Consider the following 22191-nt stretch of genomic DNA (forward strand, 5'->3'; position numbering starts at 1 on the left):
CATACTAGCGTGTGCCACCTTGGCCCTTAAACGAAACTATTTCGAATATGAAGGCAACTTCTATTTGCAAACAAATGGAACGTCCATGGGCAGCGTTTTTGCCCCCAGCGTGGCAGGATTGTATGTACACCATTTTGAAAGCACCAACATTGCTGCGGCCACTAACCCGTTCAACCATCACATCCTGAAACGGCACAGATACATTGATGATATCCTGGTTATTTGGCAGGGTTCACAGACTGACCTTGACAGATTCATGATCTGGCTCAACACCAGGGATCAATATCTGAACTTTACAAGCACAGCTAGCAATGAACTACTGCCCTTCCTGGATTTGCACATCAGAGCAAAAGATGGGACTCTAACCACGACGACATACTACAAACCAACCGCAAGGAACGCTTTGCTTCATTTTACAAGCTTCTACCCCCGTCCTCTGAAGGAAAACTTACCGTTTGGCCAGTTCCTACGAATCCGGAGAAACTGCACCAACGTGAGTGACTACAAATCACAATCAGCCGATCTGGCCACCAAACTAGAAAACCGTGGCTATCCCAAAACCATCGTCCGTAAAACCCAGAAAAGGGCGAGGAATCAGAACCGTGATGCCCTTCTCGAGACCCACGTGAAGGAGGATCAGGAACAACCAATCACTTGTGTTACCACCTACAATACGGCGTCAAACGAAGTAGCAAAAATCATTAAAAAACATTGGAGGATAATCAACTCTGGCCAAAGGAAATGGGACACACCAAGATTTGCCTACAAGAGGAACAAGAACCTCAAGGACCAACTGGTGAGCACCAGACCCAGACCACCGCCCAAACAACCTATGAACACCGTTTTGAATGCATGGGGACTGCCCAAAGTCATCGGACACTACCCCTGCAATGACTGCAGTGTATGTCATCTGACTACACACACTAAAACCCTGAACCTTGAGCCCAATAAAATCTGGACCCAGCTCAACCACACCAATTGCAACTCACGCAATGTAATATACCTTCTGACCTGCACGTGTGGCCTCCGTTATGTGGGGATGACCACACGTAAAATCAAAACCAGAATCACTGAGCATCGAAGTACCATAAGATGCAAGAAAAACGTGAGCAAGCTAACTAACCACTTCATCACCCACTGCCACACACCCAATGACTTAAACTGGACAGTGATTGAGCAAATCCCCGAAAGTACCAATGAGAATGACAAGAAACTCCTGGGCAAAGAGCAGCGATGGATATATCGCCTTTCAACAGCCACCAATGGCCTTAACGATGCCATCCCCTGGAACTCCCTGGCATATACGTGATCTTCAGACCATGTTCCCAACTTCCTGACCCCACTAGAAACCTCGTGTTTGGCTCCTCTGAATAGAGAACCTCATACCTCTATAATAACTGTTGTCAATATCCCAGCTCAACTTATGGCCCTGGCTCTATGCCACCACCGCCAGTGCATGGCCCTGACTCTATGCCACCAATGTTTGATATGCAATTAGACGCTTAGACCTCTCAACATATGCGCAATAGCGGCACTTATTCGATAACTGCGATCGCGAATGTACAGCGCACGCACGCTCCTTGAGGCGCACATGCGCGGAGATAACACTTTCCGCGCATGCGCACTGCTAGCGCATTGTACCACTCATGCGCGAAGCCCTTCCACTGCTTCTTGCACACCTGAGCGCTCGCGAGCGCGATGACTCGGCAGATCGAGTCTCTCTACCCTTTCCCCTACTATGTAGGTGATAACAATCATGCAATCAACAACAGTATAAAACCTCCACCACCATGGCCATTACTCACCGGTCCTGCGAAGGAGGCACTACAGGTCCAAAGCAGGCTCTGACCAACAATTCTGTGAGTATCATGATCGACCATCATCACTGGTAAGCGCTTTTCTCTTCCACAGGTCTCCTTTTAAACTAAGTGGCAAAACCCTACTTTTTCCTTGTATGTTTTGTCCTTGTCTTTATATGTTATATGTACAGGTGTTTTTGAGATGGGAATCCCCCACTCACACATAGAAAACACTTTAGGGCGTGTATACACATAGTCTGAAATATACACCCACTAGTTTTAATCACACCCACGTATTTTATCCGTCCTGAAGAAAGCCAGCTTAGTCATAAGGCACTGGCTGAAACATGTTGACATACCCCAGGATGTGGGAGGTCGTAACCCGCCTCTAACATCCAACTGCCTTATTTTTAACCGCTGACGGTGACCCAGCTATTAAAGTGTAATTTGTCTCCGGACACTGGGATCCCCGCCAAGCCGTTTTAAACTCACTCTCCATAACATACTTCACCGCACACACAGCGACATACCTGCTCCGCTGTAATCAGGCGTCGAAGCACACCCGGGACACGCTAGGTGTCACTGGGTGGGCCCGATGATGAAGCATGCCATAAACTAGGTTGGTGGGTGAGGGCTTCATGAGCACACCTACCAGGTGCCACTAATCCGTGACAAAACATACTTGAGTCCTTGAACGATAAAAATTAAATTAATTTTTTGTTATCTTTACCTATTTCGAGCTAGTCTCTTTTTGATTAACTACATATGGTCAAGCAGAACCAGCAGGGGGCGATGGTCCCGCCTCTCCATCCGTGAGCGCGTGCCCTCTGTCTCAGAGCACAGGTCCTTCCCACCCTCTGGCTGCAGCCTGTGTGTGGTCTGCTCACCTTGTGCTTACCTGGAGAGCTTAATCGTCTTCCACGATGGGCTTTCTCGCATGCCAGGCTCTGGCTGTTTCACTGCACCTGCCAGGCTAAATTGCTCTCCATATGCCTCAGCATTTGGCGCGTTTCAGCCTCCAAAGCTGCATAAATGCAATTCATATGAGAGAAAACTAGCAAACAGCGGATTAATCTTAAAGTGAAAATCTAGAAAAACACAAATACTATAAAACGGGAGCCCTCATTAAGACGACAGATGCGTTTTTGCTGCTTTTCTTTTATGTATCTAATGAATATATTTTTATTTTTTCTCAACGGTGTATGTGAGACTTTATATATGGTGAGTGTAATTTATATTTAAAACGTGTTATATGTGAATCTATTTCATTTCTCCTTTTATCTGCCTTTCTCTTTTTCCTTTCTTCTATTACTTTTTTTCCACAGCCTTTTTTTTTCTATTCATGTTATATACTTTTTATACTGATATTTCAATTCTTTTTTTAGAATATTTTGTGAATCTTTTCTGATATAAATATTTAATCTTCATTAATATGTAAATACCGGGTCTGATGAGCTTTTCTCAGGTTGTTATTATTGCGGTCTAATACTTATATGGACTTCTTTCAAGCTGCAGCTTTTGCGAATCGGGCCTTTAACTTTGAATACATTTGTGTTTGCAATCAATTATTTTACTCATAAAAGTGGAGACACGGAGATTATAATGTCTATGAGATTAACACAAAGTTTCTCCATTGTATCTTCCAGGCGAGGCCCTCTCCTGTGTGGAATGTACGAGCAACATAGACTGCACGACCCCTAGCGTTACCTGCCCCAGCCCCTCTGATATTTGTTATACTAAATACACCGAAACTACCTCTGGTAAGTAGGAAGTTTCTAATAACTGGGGTCCCAGGCAGTAGGTACACAATGGCTACTAAAATGTACTATTAAGTCCATATGTTTCAGCTTCAGACTTTTGTAATCTAGTCATTTTTAGGACTAAAACAGATTTTCAAACATTTACAGATTGTCAACTCATTTATCCATCTGGCTAAAGGGATTTATATTTCAGCGAACAGGATATCCATTACCATTGTTACGGAGTAACCAGTCTGCCAAGATCTACATCACGGCCTTTGTAACGTGTAAATCTAGAAACTGACTCATTATAGAAGAGGACTCATATAGGAGCCGTGGCAAATGTTTTAACTTCTTACTTAAGCAGAAAATGCACAAGGATGAGCCTATAAACCTAGTGCATTTCTTGAGATTCACATGGAATTGCATTTTTAAATTATAAACTGTAGAAGAAGCCTTTTAATGGGCACACTCAAAACTAGGGAAAATCAGAGGAGAATGAATAACAGATATGGTTATTACCAGGGTCTAGGGTTCTGGTATATCAAAGACCCTCATTCACATGCGACAAATGGTACAGTATATTTTGGTTCTCCGCCCTGTCGGCTATGTGAGTAGCCTCATCATTAGGTCTTTTATCACTCAAACACTGGGTTCACCAAGTGATCTCCTTTTTTCACCCAGAGTTGGACCGTCTGGTTTTATGACAGCTGTGATAAAAAGTGCAGAAATGTTCTAGCAAAGTGTGAGTTACAAATACCTCCTGTCCTCAGTTTGAAACTTTAATTACTGAGGATGGGGTAAGATTAAGAGTGGGATGTGCTGTGGTGGAAGGGCTACTGTTCCACCGTACCTGGTGATAGATCGTGAAAGGTAGACATGTTTCGGCCCTAGGGAGCCCTCAAGGGTATGTGGGCCTTCTTTAGGACCAGATCGAGGATGGCTATTGTCAGGAATAGCCTGTGACAGGTAAGTACCTTACTCACCAATCTTCATTGAGCTCATTCGCTCGTGTTTGTTTTAGAGTCACGGTTGGCAATTTAGACTATGACTCTTGAGAGATAAAATACAGTACAGATAGAAATATTCAGATGCATTTCATACAATACGATGTAGGTATCATCATGTTCTGTTTTAACAAAATCAATTTAAATAACTTGGTACAGCTGGAACCAAGAAAGTTTTGTGATGGCTATGGTAAGTGTTCCAAAGTAACTGGTTTGGCTTGTGAATAAATTATGAAGTTGTATAGTAGTGCTATAGTGTGAGGAAATTCCTCTATTGGGATGAGGATGGCTGAGCGCTATCAATAATGCCTCTTGGAGTGCATTTTATTCATAGGGATTAAGGTCATAGTTATCTCGCTCACAATACTTTCTGAAGCATTTTTAAGATTAAAGTCAATGTAATGTGATGTGGCATCACTTGGTATGGCTTGTGATGGTCAGCGTGTTACTAGTTACTACAGGGAGATTAGACAAACTAAATATGGATGAAAATATTCTTATGGATACCTGTTACAGTGTGCTAAATGAGCGAATAACTCAAAGTTATGAAAAGGGGTTAAAATATGAGATTATATTTTAAGAAAGGAAGCCTAGTTAGATATTAGACATTGTGCAGGGCGACTGAATTACAAACCATAGCACACAAATGCGTGTACATGCACGTTTTTTATGTCACTTAAATTGTGACTCAATGATAGCTATTAGGTGATATATTATGAAAAAACTAGCATCTTAAAAATCATATAAAACATTATTTTCTCTAGAAAGGAATCTGTGTTGATGATTCCAGATAGCACTTCACAAAAAACGAAAAATTAATTTTCTTTCATATGCGGATTGGCCAAGGTCAAAACCAGGGGGGAAGACACCTGTCTTTATTTTGAAAGTGGTCTCCTTGACCGGTTAGTTCAATGATGGCACCGTATGTTATGGTGTGTTATATGTGCGTCCGCTGACATTCTTCAGAGGTGGTGTAATTCTTATAAGTATAAAGCTTGGTCTAACCTCTGGGGATGACGTGGTTTTATGCTGTGTTATGCATAGTTTTATTATTCTGATTTGTGCTCTTTGTTATGTTGGAACTGGGACTTTCTGTGTATTACAGAGAGCCAGGGTATATTATCATTTATACCATGGTCATAGGTCTTCAGGCGGTACACCCACCGCTGTTCCTTTTAAAAGAGGATGCGCTCTGCATTGTAGTTCTTTGTGGGAAGGGTTTCCAAAATGACCCGTTGTATGTCCTCGGTAATGTTTCATATTGACAAAGTGAATGCTCATCCGGGTGGCGTATTTTCCGCATTTGATGTTACTCCGGTGCTTGCAAATTCTCTGTTTTGCTTTCCTGCAGGTCATACCAATGTACTTAAGACTACAGGGACAGGCAATCATGTAAATAATTTGAGTTGTATTGCAATTGGTGTGGTATTTGATTGTCCATTCAAAATTTTCACTTGGACTCTTGGTAGTTTTAGTGAGTTTGCAAATGGAGCAGGATCTACATGGGTAATGACAAAGGATGGGTGCTAAGTTCCACATTGTAGTACCTTTTTCTCCTTGAGGTCTTTTTGGTGGTGGTCTTGTGTGGACTAGCAGGTCCCGGATATTCCTGGTTCTTTTGCTGGCAAACCTTGGTTTCGGCAGGTAAATGTTCCTGATAAGATACGCCAGTGTTTATTGACTGCTTTCTTCACTAGGTTAGTGACTGAACTGTAGGTTGTGAAACACGTCAGGACATCTGGCTTATTTTCTTTGATATTCGTTTCTAGGAGATTGTCCTTATGTTTGTGTCGTGCTCTTTTCTGGCATTTTTCAAACCCTAAAGTTGAATTGAAAGAAAAATATCTTCCTTTTCTGCGTGGCAGTTTATCACAGTGTTTTAATCGTATTTCCACTGCACTTTTTGTAAATAACCTCACTGGACCCTTCTCCTCGCTTTGCACCTGCAGACCTTGGCGAACAAAGGAGAGAGGAGGGGGAAACGGGTATTTCTACAGATGTCGTGCACTAGACTCTGGTTGTGCCACTGGCAAGGTCGCAGCCTGACACAGGAAGTAGTCCGCTTTCTCTTTCTCTGGCGCTGTGGATGGGCGTGGCGTGCTATTGCCTGGCACTCCTAATGATTCTGATGGGTACCCTCTGGGCGTAATTTCTTTGCCAAGATGCCTGCATGGCATTCATGGGCCCATTTTGAGGTGCCGCTTATCTCATTAAGTGGAGTGAAGAACAGACAATTGATGGACAGAGCATGAGCTGCCGTAGAGTAGCAGCCCGTGCTTGTCCTTGTACTTCGTGAAAAGGCTGTTTTGTAATTGTAAATTGGCAGTCTGCTCATAGCCATGTGGGTGTGTCTGTCGCCATAGTTTGAAACCTTTGTGCTGTATACACACATTTGACCTGTACGCCTGCAATCCACAGTGATAAAGTCTCATTGTTTAGGAAGGGCTTTCACCATGCGGGGGTCGTTGCACAACTTACTCTATTGATACTAGCTCACACCAGTTGTTAGAGAGCTGGACTAGCCCGAGGAGGAAGTTCTTTCTATTTGCAGTACTTTTCTATAAGTAGCCCCATCGTTCCGCATTCCCACCCTTAGAGCGCTTTATCACTCGCAAGGGTATCCTGTCGCTTGGGTACCAGTCTTGGTTGCCGTACAGGAGTGGGCTAAGGCTCACGTCATTGGTGGAAACTGCAGCAGGTCTGTCTGTTAAGTCCTTAGTATCCGAGACCAGTACAATCAATCAATCAATCAATACATTTATAAAGCGCACTACTCACCCGTGAGGGTCTCAAGGCGCTGGGAGAGGGGAGGGTGCTGCTACTGCTGGAAGAGCCAGATCTTGAGGTGTTTCTTGAAGGTGAGATGGTCCTGGGTCAATCATAGGTGGGTGGGAAGGTAGTTCCACGTCTTGGTAGCCAGGTAGGAGAATGATCTTCCTCCGGTGGTGGCTCTGTGTATCCGTGGTACGCTGGCGAGGGCGAGGCTGTCGGAGCGGAGCTGGCGGGTTGGAGTGTGGAACTTGAGGCGGCTGTTTAGGTATTCGGGGCCTGTGTTGTGGAGCTCTTTGTGTGCGTGGGTGAGGAGCCTGATGGTGATCCTTTTGCTGACGGGAAGCCAGTGCAGGTCTCTCAGGTGGGCAGATATGTGGCTGTGGCGAGGGATGTCGAGGACGAGTCTTGCGGATGCATTCTGTATGCGCTGGAGCCTTTTCTGAAGTTTGGCTGTGGTTCCTGTGTAGAGGGCGTTCCCGTAGTCCAGTCTGCTGGTCACTAGGGCCTGGATGACGGTCTTTCTGGTCTCGGTAGGGATCCACCGGAAGATCTTTCGGAGCATGCGCAGGGTGTAGAATCATGAGGATGAGATGGCGTTGACTTTCTTGGTCATCGTGAGGGAGGAGTCCAAGATGAATCCCAGGTTGCGTGCGTGGTCCGTGGGTGTTGGTGCAGTGCCCAGGGCTGCTGGCCACCAGGAGTTGTCCCAGACAGATGGGGATGGTCCGAGGATGAGGACCTCTGTCTTGTCTGAGTTCAGTTTGAGACTGCTGAGTTCCATCCATTCTGCGACGTTTTTCATTCCTTCCTGGAGGTTGGATTTGGCGGTGGCTGGGTCTTTGGTGAGGGAGCGTATCAGCTGGGTATCGTCTGCGTAGGAGATGATGTTGAGGTTGTGCTCGCATGTGATGGCAGCGAGGGGGCTCATGTAGATGTTGAAAAGGGTTGGACTGAGCGAAGAGCCCTGGGGTACGCCGCAGATTATCTCGGTGGCCGCCAAGCGGAAGGGAGGAAGGTGGACTCTCTGGGTTCTGTCGGAGAGGAACGAGGTGATCCAACCTTGGATCCCGGCGTTGTGGAGGAGAGTGATTAAGGTGCGATGGCAGACTGTATCAAAGGCGGCTGAGAGGTCTAGGAGGATGAGAGCGGTTGTTTCTCCGTTGTCAAGCAGGGTCCTGATGTCGTCGGTGGCTGCGATCAGGGCGGTCTCGGAGCTGTGGTTGGCTCCGGACTGGGATGGGTCAAAGGAGCCGCTTGCCTCGAGGAATGCTTTCAGCTGTTTATTGACGGTCTTCTCGATGACTTTTGCAGGGAAGGGAAGAAGGGAGATGGGGCGGAAGTTCTTGAGGTCTTTAGGGTCTGCCGTGGGTTTCTTCAGATTGGCGTTTATCTCCGCGTGCTTCCAGCTCTCTGGGAAGGTAGCTGATGTGAGGGAGTTGTTTATGACATTCCGGAGGTGGGGTGCGATGATGGAGTCGGCTTTGTTGAAGATGTGGTGAGGGCAAGGGTCGGAAGGAGAGCCGGAGTGGATGGTGGTCATAACGTCATAATGTGGGTGGTGTCTTCAGTGCTGATGGGAGTCCAGGCGCTGAGGGTGGTTGTAGGGGGCGTTGGTTCGGTGGCTGGGGGTGGGGTCTGGGTGCCGAAGCTGTCGTGGATGTCGGTGATCTTGCGGTGAAAGAACGTTGCGAGGGAGTTGAAGAGGTCTTGCGATGGCGTGATGTCGTTACTGCTGGCGCTGGGGTTGGAGAGCTCTTTTACGATGCTGAAGAGTTCCTTGCTGTTGTGAGTGTTGTTGTCCAGTCGTTCTTTGAATGATGTCTTTTTGGTTTTGCGGATCAGTTGGTGGTGTTTGCGAATGGCGTTCTTGAGGGCTGTCATGTTTTCTGTCGTCTGTTCGCGGCACCAGGCTTTCTCGAGGGTTCGGCAGGATTTCTTTGATTCTTTGAGGTCGTAGGTGAACCATGTTGTCTTCTGTTGCCGGGGTTGCCTGAGGTTTTTTTCAGTAGTGCAAGGTCGTCTGTGCAGTTGATGATCCACTGTGTGAGGTTGCGGGCTGCGTCTTTGGTGTCGGTAGTGTTGATTGGAGGCTTCTGGCTCAGATGTGGTCAGCTGTTCTGCGGTGACTTTGCTCCAGCATCTACGGAGGATCTGTTGCGGGCGGTGGTGGGATGTGGTCTTCTTAAAGGTTAAGTGGATGCAGCTGTGTTCGGTCCAGTGTAGTCCGGTGGAGTGGCTGAAGGCAACGTGGCTGCTGGCGGAGAAAATGGGGTCGAGTGTCTGGCCGGCGTAGTGGTTGGGGGGTGTTCACCAGTTGCTTGCGTCCGAGGTTGTCGAGCAGGGCGGTGGTGTTGTTGTCACTGTTGTTCTCCAGGTGGAAGTTCAGGTCCCCTAGGAGGATGTAGTCTGATGAGGCGAGCGCATGTGGGCTGATGAAGTCGGCGATGGCTTCACTGAATTGTGTGTGTGGGCCCGGGGGTCAGTAGATGAGGGTCCCTCTGAGGGTGGTCTTGGGGTTGGTGTGGATCTGGAAGTGTAGGTGTTCGGCGGTGGTGAGGGCATCTTCGGAGTTGGTCGTGACGTTGATGGTATTCCTGTAGATTAAGGCGATTCCTTCTTTCGGTTTGGTTGACGCGGTCCTTTCGGGTAATCTTGTAGCCGTCCGGGATGGCTATGGCCATGTCGGGGGCTGAGGAGGTGTTCATCCAGGTTTCTGTGAGGAAGGTGACGTCTGGTGCTGTTGTGTCGTGGAGGTCCCAGAGTTCAACGGCGTGCTTGTGGACTGAGCGGGTGTTGAGCAGGATGCACTTGAGGTGGCTGTTGTTGTTGCCTGGTCCAGGTGGTGGGGTGCAGGTTCGGACGCAGGTGAATTTGCAGGTTTGGCAGGAGAAGGGTCCGTGGGTGTGCTTCGGAGTGGCTAGGTAGCAGGCAGATGGTTGGCCGGTGTTGAGTGCGTGGAGGGTGGTGGGGTCGTACTTTTGTCGGGTTTCTTGGTATCGGCGAGCGGTTCTGGCGCTGGCCGCGGTCCAGGCGCGGACGGGCTCAGACGGGCTTGCCTTTGGCGCGCGTCCGCTGCGCGGCCTCCATATGAGGGGCTGTGGGAGGGTGGAGCAGCTGGGAGGCGGGAGTGGGACGGCCAATGGGATGACAGGGGGTGGGGCCGCAGGCGACGCAGCGGCGGGAAGCGGGTGACACAGAAGGCAGAGGGGGCGGTCGGAGGGCTCGAAGGGCACAAGGGAAATCGAGAACAACAGTGAAAAAAGTAACAATGTGGCAACAGGAATGAGAAAGGTGGAGGGAGCACAGGGGAAAAAAAGTACAAAATGTTAATAGGATGATCAATGCCATTGCACTTGGTCTCACTTCATGTATGAGCACCTTTTCCTACTGCCTCTACTCCCACTTGCTGGACACAGCTCCCCGTGGTCTTACTGTTTAAGCAACCTATCACAAACACCAACATTCTTGGCAGTTTATGAACATTTCTGGATTGCCTTCTATGGCAAAAATAGTGAAAAAGAAGTTCAAACAACTCCCATACTTCGGAGAAACATGGGTTATCCTAGACATGGCACCAGCTGGCCTCCCGGTTTGTCACTGAAGCAAAGTGGCACTTGCATCAGTATTGGATGAATTGCCTATCACACAGGATAAGAGGCGTGCTGCGGCACGGACCCTAGTGGACTTGGTAGCCGCATTGGAAAGCATAGTTCATTCAGTCCTCCTTTCTAGACTTCAGGATGCCTGTGTCTGGAACTAGGCTATGGGTTGGATCAAATCTGTCTTATCTGGAATGCCCTGTAGAGAGCCATCCATCACCTTTTGAACTTGGTTTAACCCATACACCCTTTGCGACCGGGCTTGGTCCGAGGGTATAAATAAAGGAGCCAGGGTTGCACGCGGCCACTGGCTGAATAGAGACTAACGTGTCTTGTGTGAGCTTCTTTTGTGCTCCGTAGCACAAGCCTTCACTGCTGGTCCTTGCCTGCTACACTGGCGGCGAAGGATGACTTACCCCCACCCTCCCGCCGATAGCCTCACTCACCTCATACGCTGAGTAGCGAGCCTGCCACCTACACTGCAAGACTAGTGTGGTGACGTGTGGAGACGTCAGGGCTCACTGCCTTGTATCCCACTGTGGCAGTGCAGCCTGAGCATACTGAAGTCAACTCAGCCTGCGGCGGTGATTAAAAGAGAGCGTGGAGCTCAATCGCACTCCGATGTCTGCAAGCCGGCTAATCCAGTCAGGGAGGCCAGCGAAGAAAAAAAAACTGCGGGCGTGGCTTCCTGCTTTCCTCCTCATCGTGTATAAGCAAGACCTGCAACAAAGGAAGAGGAGTGAGTGCCCTACCCGGCAGAGATACATTGAGGGCAAAAGGTCACACAGGGAGCCTGAAAACAGACATTCCTCCCCTCCCACACACAACGGACTAAAGACTTGCTCTCAGCAGCTGAATAACCAGCAATAGCACCACACAAGCCTGCAATCAGTCACCTGCACATTACTGCCTGGAGCACAATGTGTAGGCGAGCACGCCCATAACCACTAAAAGAGGAAAGGAAAGCCGGTCACAAGCACAAAGAAGGTCCGTTGTAATCTGCAAAAATAATAGTGTCACAACAGCACCTCACCCACCTCCAGCAGCTCTACCTCCAAAACATACAAAGATCTCCATCTACTAACCGTGGTAGATTCACCGCCATCACAACCGCCCACGCAGGCACCAAATGCACCATTCTCACACGCATCAGTGATGCCCAGCTCGCAGCCACGCCCAGGTGGAAGCTCTGGTTGGATCACTTCATATAAGGAGCTTCCTTGGCATGGTGACACTGCAAGAGGTTCGTTTCTGCCCTGGCCATGCTGTCTGAACCCCTTTGCCAACTTACGAAGTCCAGTGTACCGTGGGGGTGGGGCCCCAGAGAAGAGACTGCATTCAACAATATTAAAAAGGCGCTGCTGGACCAGACGACCCTTGTGTATTTCCACCCCAAGAAGAAAACCACTAGCAGTTGACTCTGCCCCAATAGGGCTTGGGGCAGTCCGCCTGCAAGAAAACGACAGAGGAACCTGTCTCCCAGTCGTGTACGCTAGTCTATCGTTGATGCAGACTGAAAACTGCTACGCTCAAATAGAGCTGGAAGCCCTGGCAATCATTTGGGTGTGCAAACATTTCCACCCATACCTCTGCGGCCACCCGTTCCGTGTAGTCACGGACCACAAGCCTCTACTACCTCTGTTCAATGGGTCACCATACCTAGCACCACCAAGGATAGAAAGATGGGCGATACAGCTCCAAGCCTACTCCTTCCAGCTGATGTTCAGACCAGAGGCGGACTACCTGACAGACTTCCTGTCAAGAGTAAGACACCCACCACCTAGCAGTATTGGCGAAAACAATGCGGAGGACGAACATACTGAACCTTTCATAAACTTGGTGGAAGCCAATTCCTGCCCGATTGCCAGAATGCGCTACGATCTCCGGAGTTCCACAGGAGCAGATGAAACACTCAAAGGCAAAGGAGACTCTGTCTAGCGGACGGTGGCATCAATTCCTTGACGGTTCAAAATCACTCCTGCCAGAGGAACAGAATGTCGGACGCCAGCTCCGAAGGGTGAGGCACGAACTAAGCATCAGCCGGATAGGTTGGGTACTACGAGGGCAGCAAATTATCATTCCAAGAAGCCTCCGCTTTCAAATGGTCACACTTGCCCATCAAGGACACCAGGGGGCCGCAAAGACAAAGGCCAGACTCCGCACGAAAGTGTGGTTCCACAACATGGACGAAATGGTGGACGAAGAAGTCAGGCGCTGTCGACGAATCCCCATTGATTTTGGGAGCCTCCCAGATGGGCAGCACACAGTGGTAATCATGGACTCATTCTCAAAGTTTCCCATAGTGGAGCTCTTGCAGACTACTGCATTCATTCACGTCCAGCCAGTACTGGAGCAGACTTTTGTGCTGTTTGGGCTCCCAGAAGAGGTCAATTGAGACAATTGGCCCCCATTCCACGGGCAAGACTTTTACGATTTCCTGGCCCAAAGGGATATCAAACCCCCTTAAGATCACCCTACAATGTCATTGCTACCTATTTCAGCCCAACCCTGCTCCAAGGCAGAGACTAAAAGACATCATGTGCTGATTATGCCTATGTACGTTTGTTTGGTTATTCTTTCACTCTACTCCTTTTCTGTTCTCTCTTCTCTCTATCCATTTTCCTGATATTTCTGAACTAAAATAATGGAGGGATGTAGAAAGCCATCCGTCATTTTTGATACTTGGTTTGACCCCATACACCCCTCGCAATGGGCTCAGTCCAAAGGTATAAATAAAGGAGCCAGGGTTGCACACGACCACTGGCTGAAGAGAGACTAACGTGTCTTGCGTGAGCTTCTTATGTGCTGTGTAGCACAGGCCTTCACTGCTGGGCCTTGCCTGCTACAGGGCCCAGCGGTCGCTATTCCTGCCTTTAGATCAGATTGTCGAGTCTGTTTTATCTGACACTTGTTAATGTTCTCTCTTGTCTGCTGTTGGATACACTTTTCCATGCAGTTGTTGGATGAAGGCTGGACTACTGTAACGGGAGGTTCTCCAGTTACCATGCCGGGAATCGCCGTTCCACACGAAGAATGATACTTGCGCGCCATCGCTAGCCTTGCTATCCCTTCTGTGTACTATCACTAGGAACACACAGGTGCTCCTTCGTCTACACATCGACTTTCAGATATATTCCCAAGACATTTAAGCTCACCTTGTATTTTCCATCTTTATTGCAACAAGTCTTTATTACATTGGTCTCCTATTTTTGGCACTGCGAGGTTGTATACTGATTAGCTATAGGAACATATTTTTGCTTTTCTGACTCCGCTCCTGGGGAGACGTGACTTCACGTGGATTTTATTACTGCCTTGGGGTTATACTTCCCATTGACTGAATAGATCATTATTATTGATTTGACCCTGCGTACTTTGCTCTTCGGAACTTATCATCTGTACTTTTTTGGACTTTCTCATCGCCTATTGGCCTATTTATATATAGAGCCCTGACAAAGTTCCCTCTTGGAACGAAACGCGTTAGCTGTGTGCCGTTCTTGCTAAAGATTACCAGAATAAAGAAAAATTTTATTGGACTAAGTGAGCTTGTGGCTGATTTCAACAAGTGCACTGTTGTAAACGTATCTAGGACCCTATTAAGATATTCCCGATTTATGCCCTCATGTGGTTACAACATATCATATCCTTATAAAGGCATAAGAATCATATCCATATTTAGTCATAGCCAATGCAGTCCAAATACGGCATGGCTACTCCCATAGACTCCTAGAAAGTACAACGTGTTCTTTAAACAAAGCAAGCCTCCAGCAGCCCCGGAATTCCCCCCTGCTTTTGTTTTGATTTGTCCAAGAACTCCTGGAGTCCTGAAAGAACTGTAAGTTCTTAGGGACGTCTTATGTCCAACCTTACGTCAAACTCTGCACCTTCCAGGTATAAATATACCAACAGCTGCCCTAGCAAACACACGGTGGTTTAGGAGCAGATGGACTATCTACTTGCCCGACGCCCTGCTGTGGCAAGTGCCGAAGGAAGCCGACCCTCCCATTGACGCACTGAGAGAGACGCTGTCTTTTCTCCTGCCGAGAAATCCAGCTCCAGTGTTTCCAGTCACCCTTGCGGGTTGCTGGGAGATCGAGCCCTGAGAACGAGATAAAAGACCTCCTTCACTCTATAACCAAGATACAGAGCTGATTAGATCCATAGAGAATTCTTGATTCAGATTCTTGCCAAAACTATCTTAACTTAAACTGCAGCTCATTTACTCCTTCCCACGTACTAGGCTTAGGTTAGTTACACCGGGGTAGGCGTATCTTAGAAGCACCAGTTGAGTACGTTTAGTCACTGTTTTATATATGTATATATTTTATCTATTTTAAAGACGGTATGGATGAGAAACTGTACCATGCATTTACAGTATTATTTCATAATACTCCTTTTACTGTACACACTTTACTTTATAACAAGTACTGCAATTGTAGCAACTCACTTCTCTTGCATGAGAAAGAAGACTGTTCAATAAATAACCACTTTTATTGAAAACGCCCGTCTCTCTATTTCTCTGCGCTTCTGGTGAAACTAAGTATGCACGATTGACTGAATGAAATAGTTATCTATTGTTTCTGCGACTCTGGAGATATACTCCTTATTCTGGAGGGAGCAAAGTTGTCATGTTCATGCGGTTGTCAGAAACGAATCCCTTTTTGTCTATTCAGGAAAGTTAACTCCTTCCTGTTCACTCGAGAAAGTTTCTAGTGACCTCTGAGCTAGCTGGCATTCATAATTAAGTCTAACATATTCAGTAGAGACCTAGTCGACTTCAGTCCTACGTCTAAACTATCGTTTGTTATTCCAATGCACAGAGCCTATTGGGAATATAGGAACTACACTACAGCACCTTCCACCTTCCGATAACATTTTGACCTGATTTGCGTGTCTTGGTTGAGCTGGACCTTGGTCGGTCGTTCTGTTCTTCATTTTCTACAGTAACACTCTCACCCTGGCTCTTCCAAACTCTAGACATATCAGTTCTAACTGATTCAGAACATTGCTGTTAGACTGTTGCTAGGGCTACCTGTTGCTATCGATGCCTCAATGTGTGCTCATCTGTCAACATCTCCGACAACTTCACTGGCTGCCTATCGCCAAGCTTATTCCATAGAAGAGCTACTAGAGCTTTAAGTGGGTCGGGTCTCACTAGTTGTGAGCACCAGCAGTTTTTTAAAGGGGAGGCTCTGTTTTGTGCTCTGGCACAGGCAGTCAGTTTTTTCCCGGACTGTAGTGACAGCAGGCACATTGATGTGCGCTTGTTAACACTGCTCACTCCTCAGTAGAGAAGTTACGGCATGACTTCATGCCAGGTGAGCATTGTAGGGGAATGGAAATCCTTTAAAGATCGTCACTTTCTCTCTGGATTTCCCTTCGATTTTTGAAACCCAGAAGCAGCAATATTGTCGTTGTGTCAACAGGGCTTTAAGTGCAAACTTTTTCAGTAGTACACACAAGCCATAGTTGCGGCTTATTTATCTTATGCAACTAACAACCATTGACCAAGCCAATAGTCCTGACTTGTTGTAGGTATGATGTTACTTGTAGTATCATGTATCTGGATGCAATGACAGAAACAGCAAAATACAAGTCAGGCGGCACACTATTCTAAGCACAGATTTTTTGCTTACGTGTTTAAAGCCACACCCTTAATTACATTTGTTTTTTTCATCCCACTTGAAGCACTGAGAGCTAGTTTATCTGCCATGAAAGTATTTACAGCAGGAGACTTTCCTTCCTTTGCATACCAACCTTCAAGAGTTCTTCGCTTAGCCACACAAAGATTGATGGTCATTAATGGTAATTCTGAAATCAGTGGATGAGAGCAGGCAGTATATCCAAGTCATACTCTGCTGCTAGTGTGTGGAACTCGCTTCCCTGGTCTCTGCAATGAACTTCATTTCTCCTTACATCTAGGAAGCTGCTGAAGATGTACTTATTCTGTAATTGATCTTTATCATTCTGCTGATATTGACTGTGGTGTTAGTGTCAGGATGCCCCTGACCGTGATATCCTGCTTTACAGAACTGTACATTAAATAGATAAATATACAAGATCTCTTAAGCCTGCTTAGATTTAGTCATTGACTATTACTTATTTCTACTCCCTGGTTGGTCCAGCAGCACAATATTCATGCATGATATATAGCAAGTAATACATCTGTATTCTCCCCAAACCATCTGGAATAGCTGGATTAACATATAACTACTGAGAGCACAGCACATACACTCTCCTCATTCCTGCACTGCATCTCACGCGTGCACAGTATTGAGGAATTTTGCTAGATATACATCTCCTTTGTAGGGCTGAGGAGCCACCATTCTTCTTAAGGTAGCCCAGGTAAGCTCTGCTTTGGGGCAGGAGGCAGTCAGCAGGGAGAAGACCTGGAGCTAGTGAGTCTATGTATGGTCTATTTCTTCCTAAGTCACCAACTTGTTTTGATCTCAGCATCAGAAACCTAGTCTGTAACTAGGAGAGGGCTAATTCTCAGGTAGAGCCCAACTCAGAGCCTTCAGTGTTGAGGTTCGACGTTCCTATATCACCCAATGGGGTTAGTATCTATATTTGTGGCTACTCACTGCGGATTTCGCAGTGCCTGAAGGAGTCCTAAGGGGTGGGACTCTGCTCTCGGGCAGCACTCTAGTTTTAGGAGAATACACCAAGTAAGGGCATAAAAGCATGGCAGCAGCGCCCTGGAGTGCCTTCAAACACTGGAGTTTCAAACGAACTGTGTCAGTATCTGCTCCTTGTTTCTTTTATTTTGACAGTTTTGTATAGCGCGAACATGACCCTTGCGGGTATCAGAGCGCTTTCCAAGGCACAAAAAGGTTTTTTGACAAATATGTACTAATGTAATGACTTAAGCAAATACATTCCTGGTAAAAGTTAGCGACTAGCACATATCAACAAGTATACATATCAAAAAGTTCAGGTGAATCTAGCTAAGAGGATTGCTTTCACTTCTTTTTTTTTTTTTTAAGAAAGCAGCGGACGGAATCAGTCTAGATTCTGTGGGTAAGGCGTTTCAAATCCTGGGGGCCATTCCTGAAAAGGTACGATTGTAGTTTTTTTTCCTTGGAGAAACGTTGTGGTTTAAGTAGAAGATTATCAGAACTCCTAGTTGTTCTGCTACCACCTGATAGTACTAGTTTCTCCGCTAGGTATCTTGGTGTTTCTTGGTGCAATGCCTTATGGGTCATACAGGTGATTTTAAGGTGGATTTTGGCCTCAAAAGGTAACCAGTTGAGGGCACGAAGATCGGGAGAAATATGGCAATTTCTTCTGGACCCTGTGATGAGTCTAGCGGCTGTATTGATTGAGGCTCTTAGCGGCGCAGTTGTTGATCTGGGAAGGCTGCAGAGAGCGACACTTCCATAATCCACTCTGGGAATTACTAGAGCTTGGACTGCTAGTTTAAAGTCCTTTGCGGTTATGAATGGTTTCAGTTTTCTCAGGGTGTTCATCTGAAAGTTGGCTCCTTTAGTTGCAGCGCTGATGTGTTTCTGCAGGTTTAGATTATTGTCCAGAGTTATTCCTAAGGATTTCGCAGAATCAATAATGCGGGGTTGTTAGACCTGTCACCTTGGCGTGAGTTTCCCTTCCACTTTTTGCTGTTGTGCCTCAGATGTTTTTGCTGGTGTCCGCGACTCAGGGCACTGCGCCACGGCCAACCCGTGCCGCAGTGCAAGTGCTCCCTACTGTAAAGTGTACATGTGATTGATATACCTGATTGGTTCATTGGATTTACTGTCAGTCCCCAGTAAAGTGCACCAGGAGTGCCAGGGCTTGTGAATGCCAATACTGCTAGTGGGCCTGCAGCGCTGGTTGCGCCACCCACAGAAGCAGCCTTAAAATGTGTCTAGGGTCTGCCATTGCAGAACCTGCGTGCAGTCTGGTACTGTCATGCTGGCTGGGCAAGTGCACACACTTGCCAGCCCCTTAAACCTTCCCTTAACTTCATATTAGTCACCCCTATGGTAGGCCTGAGGGCAGGGTGCATTGTAAGTATAAGGTAGAACATGCCCAGATGTGTGTGGCCTGTTCTAATAGTGAATTACTGCCAAATTCGTTTTTCACTATTGTAAGGCTACCAGTTCCCTTCTAGGCCAGATGGGCTGCTGGAATTATTACACTCTATAATCCCAGCAGGCTCAGGGAACATGGTAGAAATTAATGTTTAGTATGCCTGAACTCAGAATAATAAAATACTTCTTTTAGTAAAGTTTATTTTAATATCCTGTGTTTGCAAATGCTACTTTTAGAAAGTTAGCATCTGCTTGCCTAACCATTTCAGCCCGCCTCTGCTTGGATGTGGATCTGACTGTCTGGTGTGTGTGAGTGACAGGGCTGGGAGTTGACAGGTAGTGAATAGCCAGATGACACCTTAGTGGGTGGTGGGAGTTTCCCCTGAATGATGCATCAGGCTGTGCTCTGCCACCACAATGCTGGCTCCGCCCTCCTGGGGAGCGACTGATGACTCAGCCTGCACCTGGCCCAGGAAAGACCGAAGCTTGTCAACAGAGTGCTCAGGCTGCCCCTGTCTTCACAATGCCGGCTCCGCCCCCCTGGGGAGCGGCTGATGTGCCTGCCCTCACACTGAATGCAGCAGCAGAAGTACCCACCACAAGTGCTCAGGAGCTGAGAGCAGTTATGCAAAGGCCCCCCTGGCCTGTAAGAACAAAAGAAACTGTGTATAAAAGTAGGAGCCCTGCTCCTTGTAAATTAGAATCCTGTTTCACCACGAAGGACCTCTGCCCGACTAGAAGGAGAAGAGACGCTGGGAGAACTGGCCTGCTGCTTGCCTTGCTGAGAAAGGAGAGGAAAAGACTTGATAAGAAAAGACTTTGCTGCTTTGTGCTTAAACATTCTCCAAGGGCTTGACTGAGCTTGCCCCCTGACCTGAGCCACAGGACCATCTGGCTCAACCTGCCTCTGCTCGTCTGCCGGTAATTAACCGGGATATCTACTACTGCCGGAGCTGTGACCTTGGTGCCCCCAGCCCCTTCCTGAGGCCGTGACCGACTGTGTCTCCTCGTCCCCGCCGAGGAAGAGCTCCGCTCCGTTGAGCTGCTCTCCCCCCGCTGAGGAGATCGCTGTGTTGACCGCCTGGAAGGCTCGCTGCTGTGGTGCCCCCCAGCCCCTCCCTGAGGCCGTGACCGACTGTGTCTCCTCGTCCCCGCCGAGGAAGAGCTCCGCTCCGTTGAGCCGCTCTTCCCCCGCTGAGGGGATCGCTGTGTCGACCGCCTAAGAGGGCCCGCTGCTGTGCCTCACCCTCCCGCCAGAAATCCCCACCGGACGCAAACAGACCCAGGGGACAGACCTCCGAACTGGACGGACGCCTCGGGTGCCAGCCTCGCTCTGCCTGAGCCGCTGGGCACCTCGCCTTTGTCCCCGGAGGAAAAGCCGCCACCGAGACCGTCAACGGGCTCGGGGCCCGCAACGTTTGTTTTTGCCCCTTTTTGTTGTGCCAGCCGCCCTGCCTACGAGTGCCCCCGGCCTCCAAATCAGCTGTGGTGCGAGCCGCCTTTCGCAGCTGACTCGCACCGCTCTCTGTGTGCCTGCTCGCGGCGCCGCTCCGCTCTGTGCGAGCGCTCCAGCCCCTCCCGCTGGAATCCGATCCAGGCGGGCGAGGGAAATCACAGACTGCATCCAGCGCCCCGGCCACAGTGACAGGAGCGGCCCCAGGTCCTTTGGCCCTTGCCTTCCGTGGGCCGCTCTGAGGCCAGCACTAACCCCCGCCTGAGTCCCCCAGACCCGTGGGGGCCGTGCGCATCACCAGTCCCGGCAGGGCCGAACGCGTCCCACGCGGGAAGCGTGAGCTTTGGGCGGTCGGGCCCCGATCTCGGCCCGGAACAGGCCAAGAGTATCCCGGAGCCCCTGGGCAGGCTACAACAAGTTGGAAAGGAGCAGTGTGACCCCCAATATTCCCCAGGACTCAAGAGAACCCTCCTGGAAGGTACACTGCAGGGAAACATCCGTTTTAAAGACTGAAAGTACATTTTGAATTACAACAAAGAAAGCTTGCCTATTTACAACCTGTGGGCACCCCAGAAACGTTATTTGATCTTGTGATAAGTCTGACCTAAGAGATATATATATTTTACATAAAGAAGCGTATTTTTATATACTCACAGCCTGGTGTCCATTTGTGGGGGGATTGGTATATGTTACTGTGTGTGTGTCTACAAATGCTTAACTGACTAACGCCTGGAGAATCGCCTTGGCTGCTCACGCCACGCACCTAGAGGGTGAGCAAGGGTAATTCTGAAGGGTCATCCTTTGCCCTGACTTAGAGGAGAGGGTCCCTGCTTGTCACAAGTACCTACTTGCGCCAACCAGAGACCCCCAATTCTAACATTGGACGCAGCGGTGAGGATTTGCGAATTTGCATTTGTAGTTTACATACAGTGAATTACTGATCACCACATAGGGAGAGCAGATCTATAACGCAGCCACAGGTTTCCAGTTCCTTTTTGCTAATTTTGTTGAGACATCTGCCATTACTGAAGCCATGCCTGGCTCACTTCCTGCCGGAAGAGCGCTCTCTACCTTCTCTGGAGCAGATGACATAGATTGGAGAGAGGGAGCCTTGAGGAGCTTAACCAATGACCAGCTGAAAGATCTCTGCACAAAATGCAGAATTGCCAAAGGTGGATTGAGCAACAAGACCCAACTCGTGACGGCGCTGAGAGCCTGGAGGGAGTCAAGAGATCCACAGACCCCGGTGGATATCATTCCACCAGATGGCGCTGGAGAGCCCCCCAGAGGCCTGTCACCAGAGGAGCTGGCAGACAGAGCCGCAGACAGGGCACATGCAATGGAGATGGCAAGATTAGCTGGGCAAATGGAAATGGAAAAACAAAAACTGGAAATGGACAAGCAAAGATTGGCCATGGAGGCACAGCAACGCCAGCTGGACCATGACCTGAGAATGAAGGAGTTGGATCAAAGAGGTTTGGGAACAGCTCCTTCTGGTGGCAGCACAACGCCGGTGCAGGTAGAGTCCAAGGTGTACATCCCCAAAGATATAGTTAAAGAATTCTTTAGGGGGGATGACATAGGACAGTGGTTTAGGGCATATGAGGTAGCCATGTCCTCCCACCGGGTCCCTGAGAAAGATTGGGGAGCGGGGTTGTGGGGAAGGTTCCTTAGCGAAGGGCGGGACACCCTGCTAGATTTGCCCACTGCAGAACAGATTTCTTATCCCCACATGAAAGAGGCCTTAATGACCAGGTATGGGCTTACCCCTGAATTATATAGACAGAGGTTCAGG

At 48.1% G+C, this 22191-nt stretch overlaps 1 protein-coding gene across 1 annotated transcript in view; it reads left to right on the top strand.

Moving 5' to 3' along the window:
* Positions 1–22191, top strand: part of LOC144770782 (phospholipase A2 inhibitor gamma subunit B-like) — a 76961-nt gene that overhangs the window by 12879 nt on the left and 41891 nt on the right. Inside the window, exon 2 of the mRNA XM_078655536.1 lies at positions 3446–3559. Coding sequence (XP_078511662.1) covers positions 3446–3559 — 114 coding nt within the window. The remainder of the gene's footprint in view (positions 1–3445; positions 3560–22191) is intronic.

Source organism: Lissotriton helveticus, chromosome 7, assembly GCF_964261635.1.
Source record: "Lissotriton helveticus chromosome 7, aLisHel1.1, whole genome shotgun sequence".
NCBI classification, from domain to species: Eukaryota; Metazoa; Chordata; class Amphibia; order Caudata; family Salamandridae; genus Lissotriton; species Lissotriton helveticus.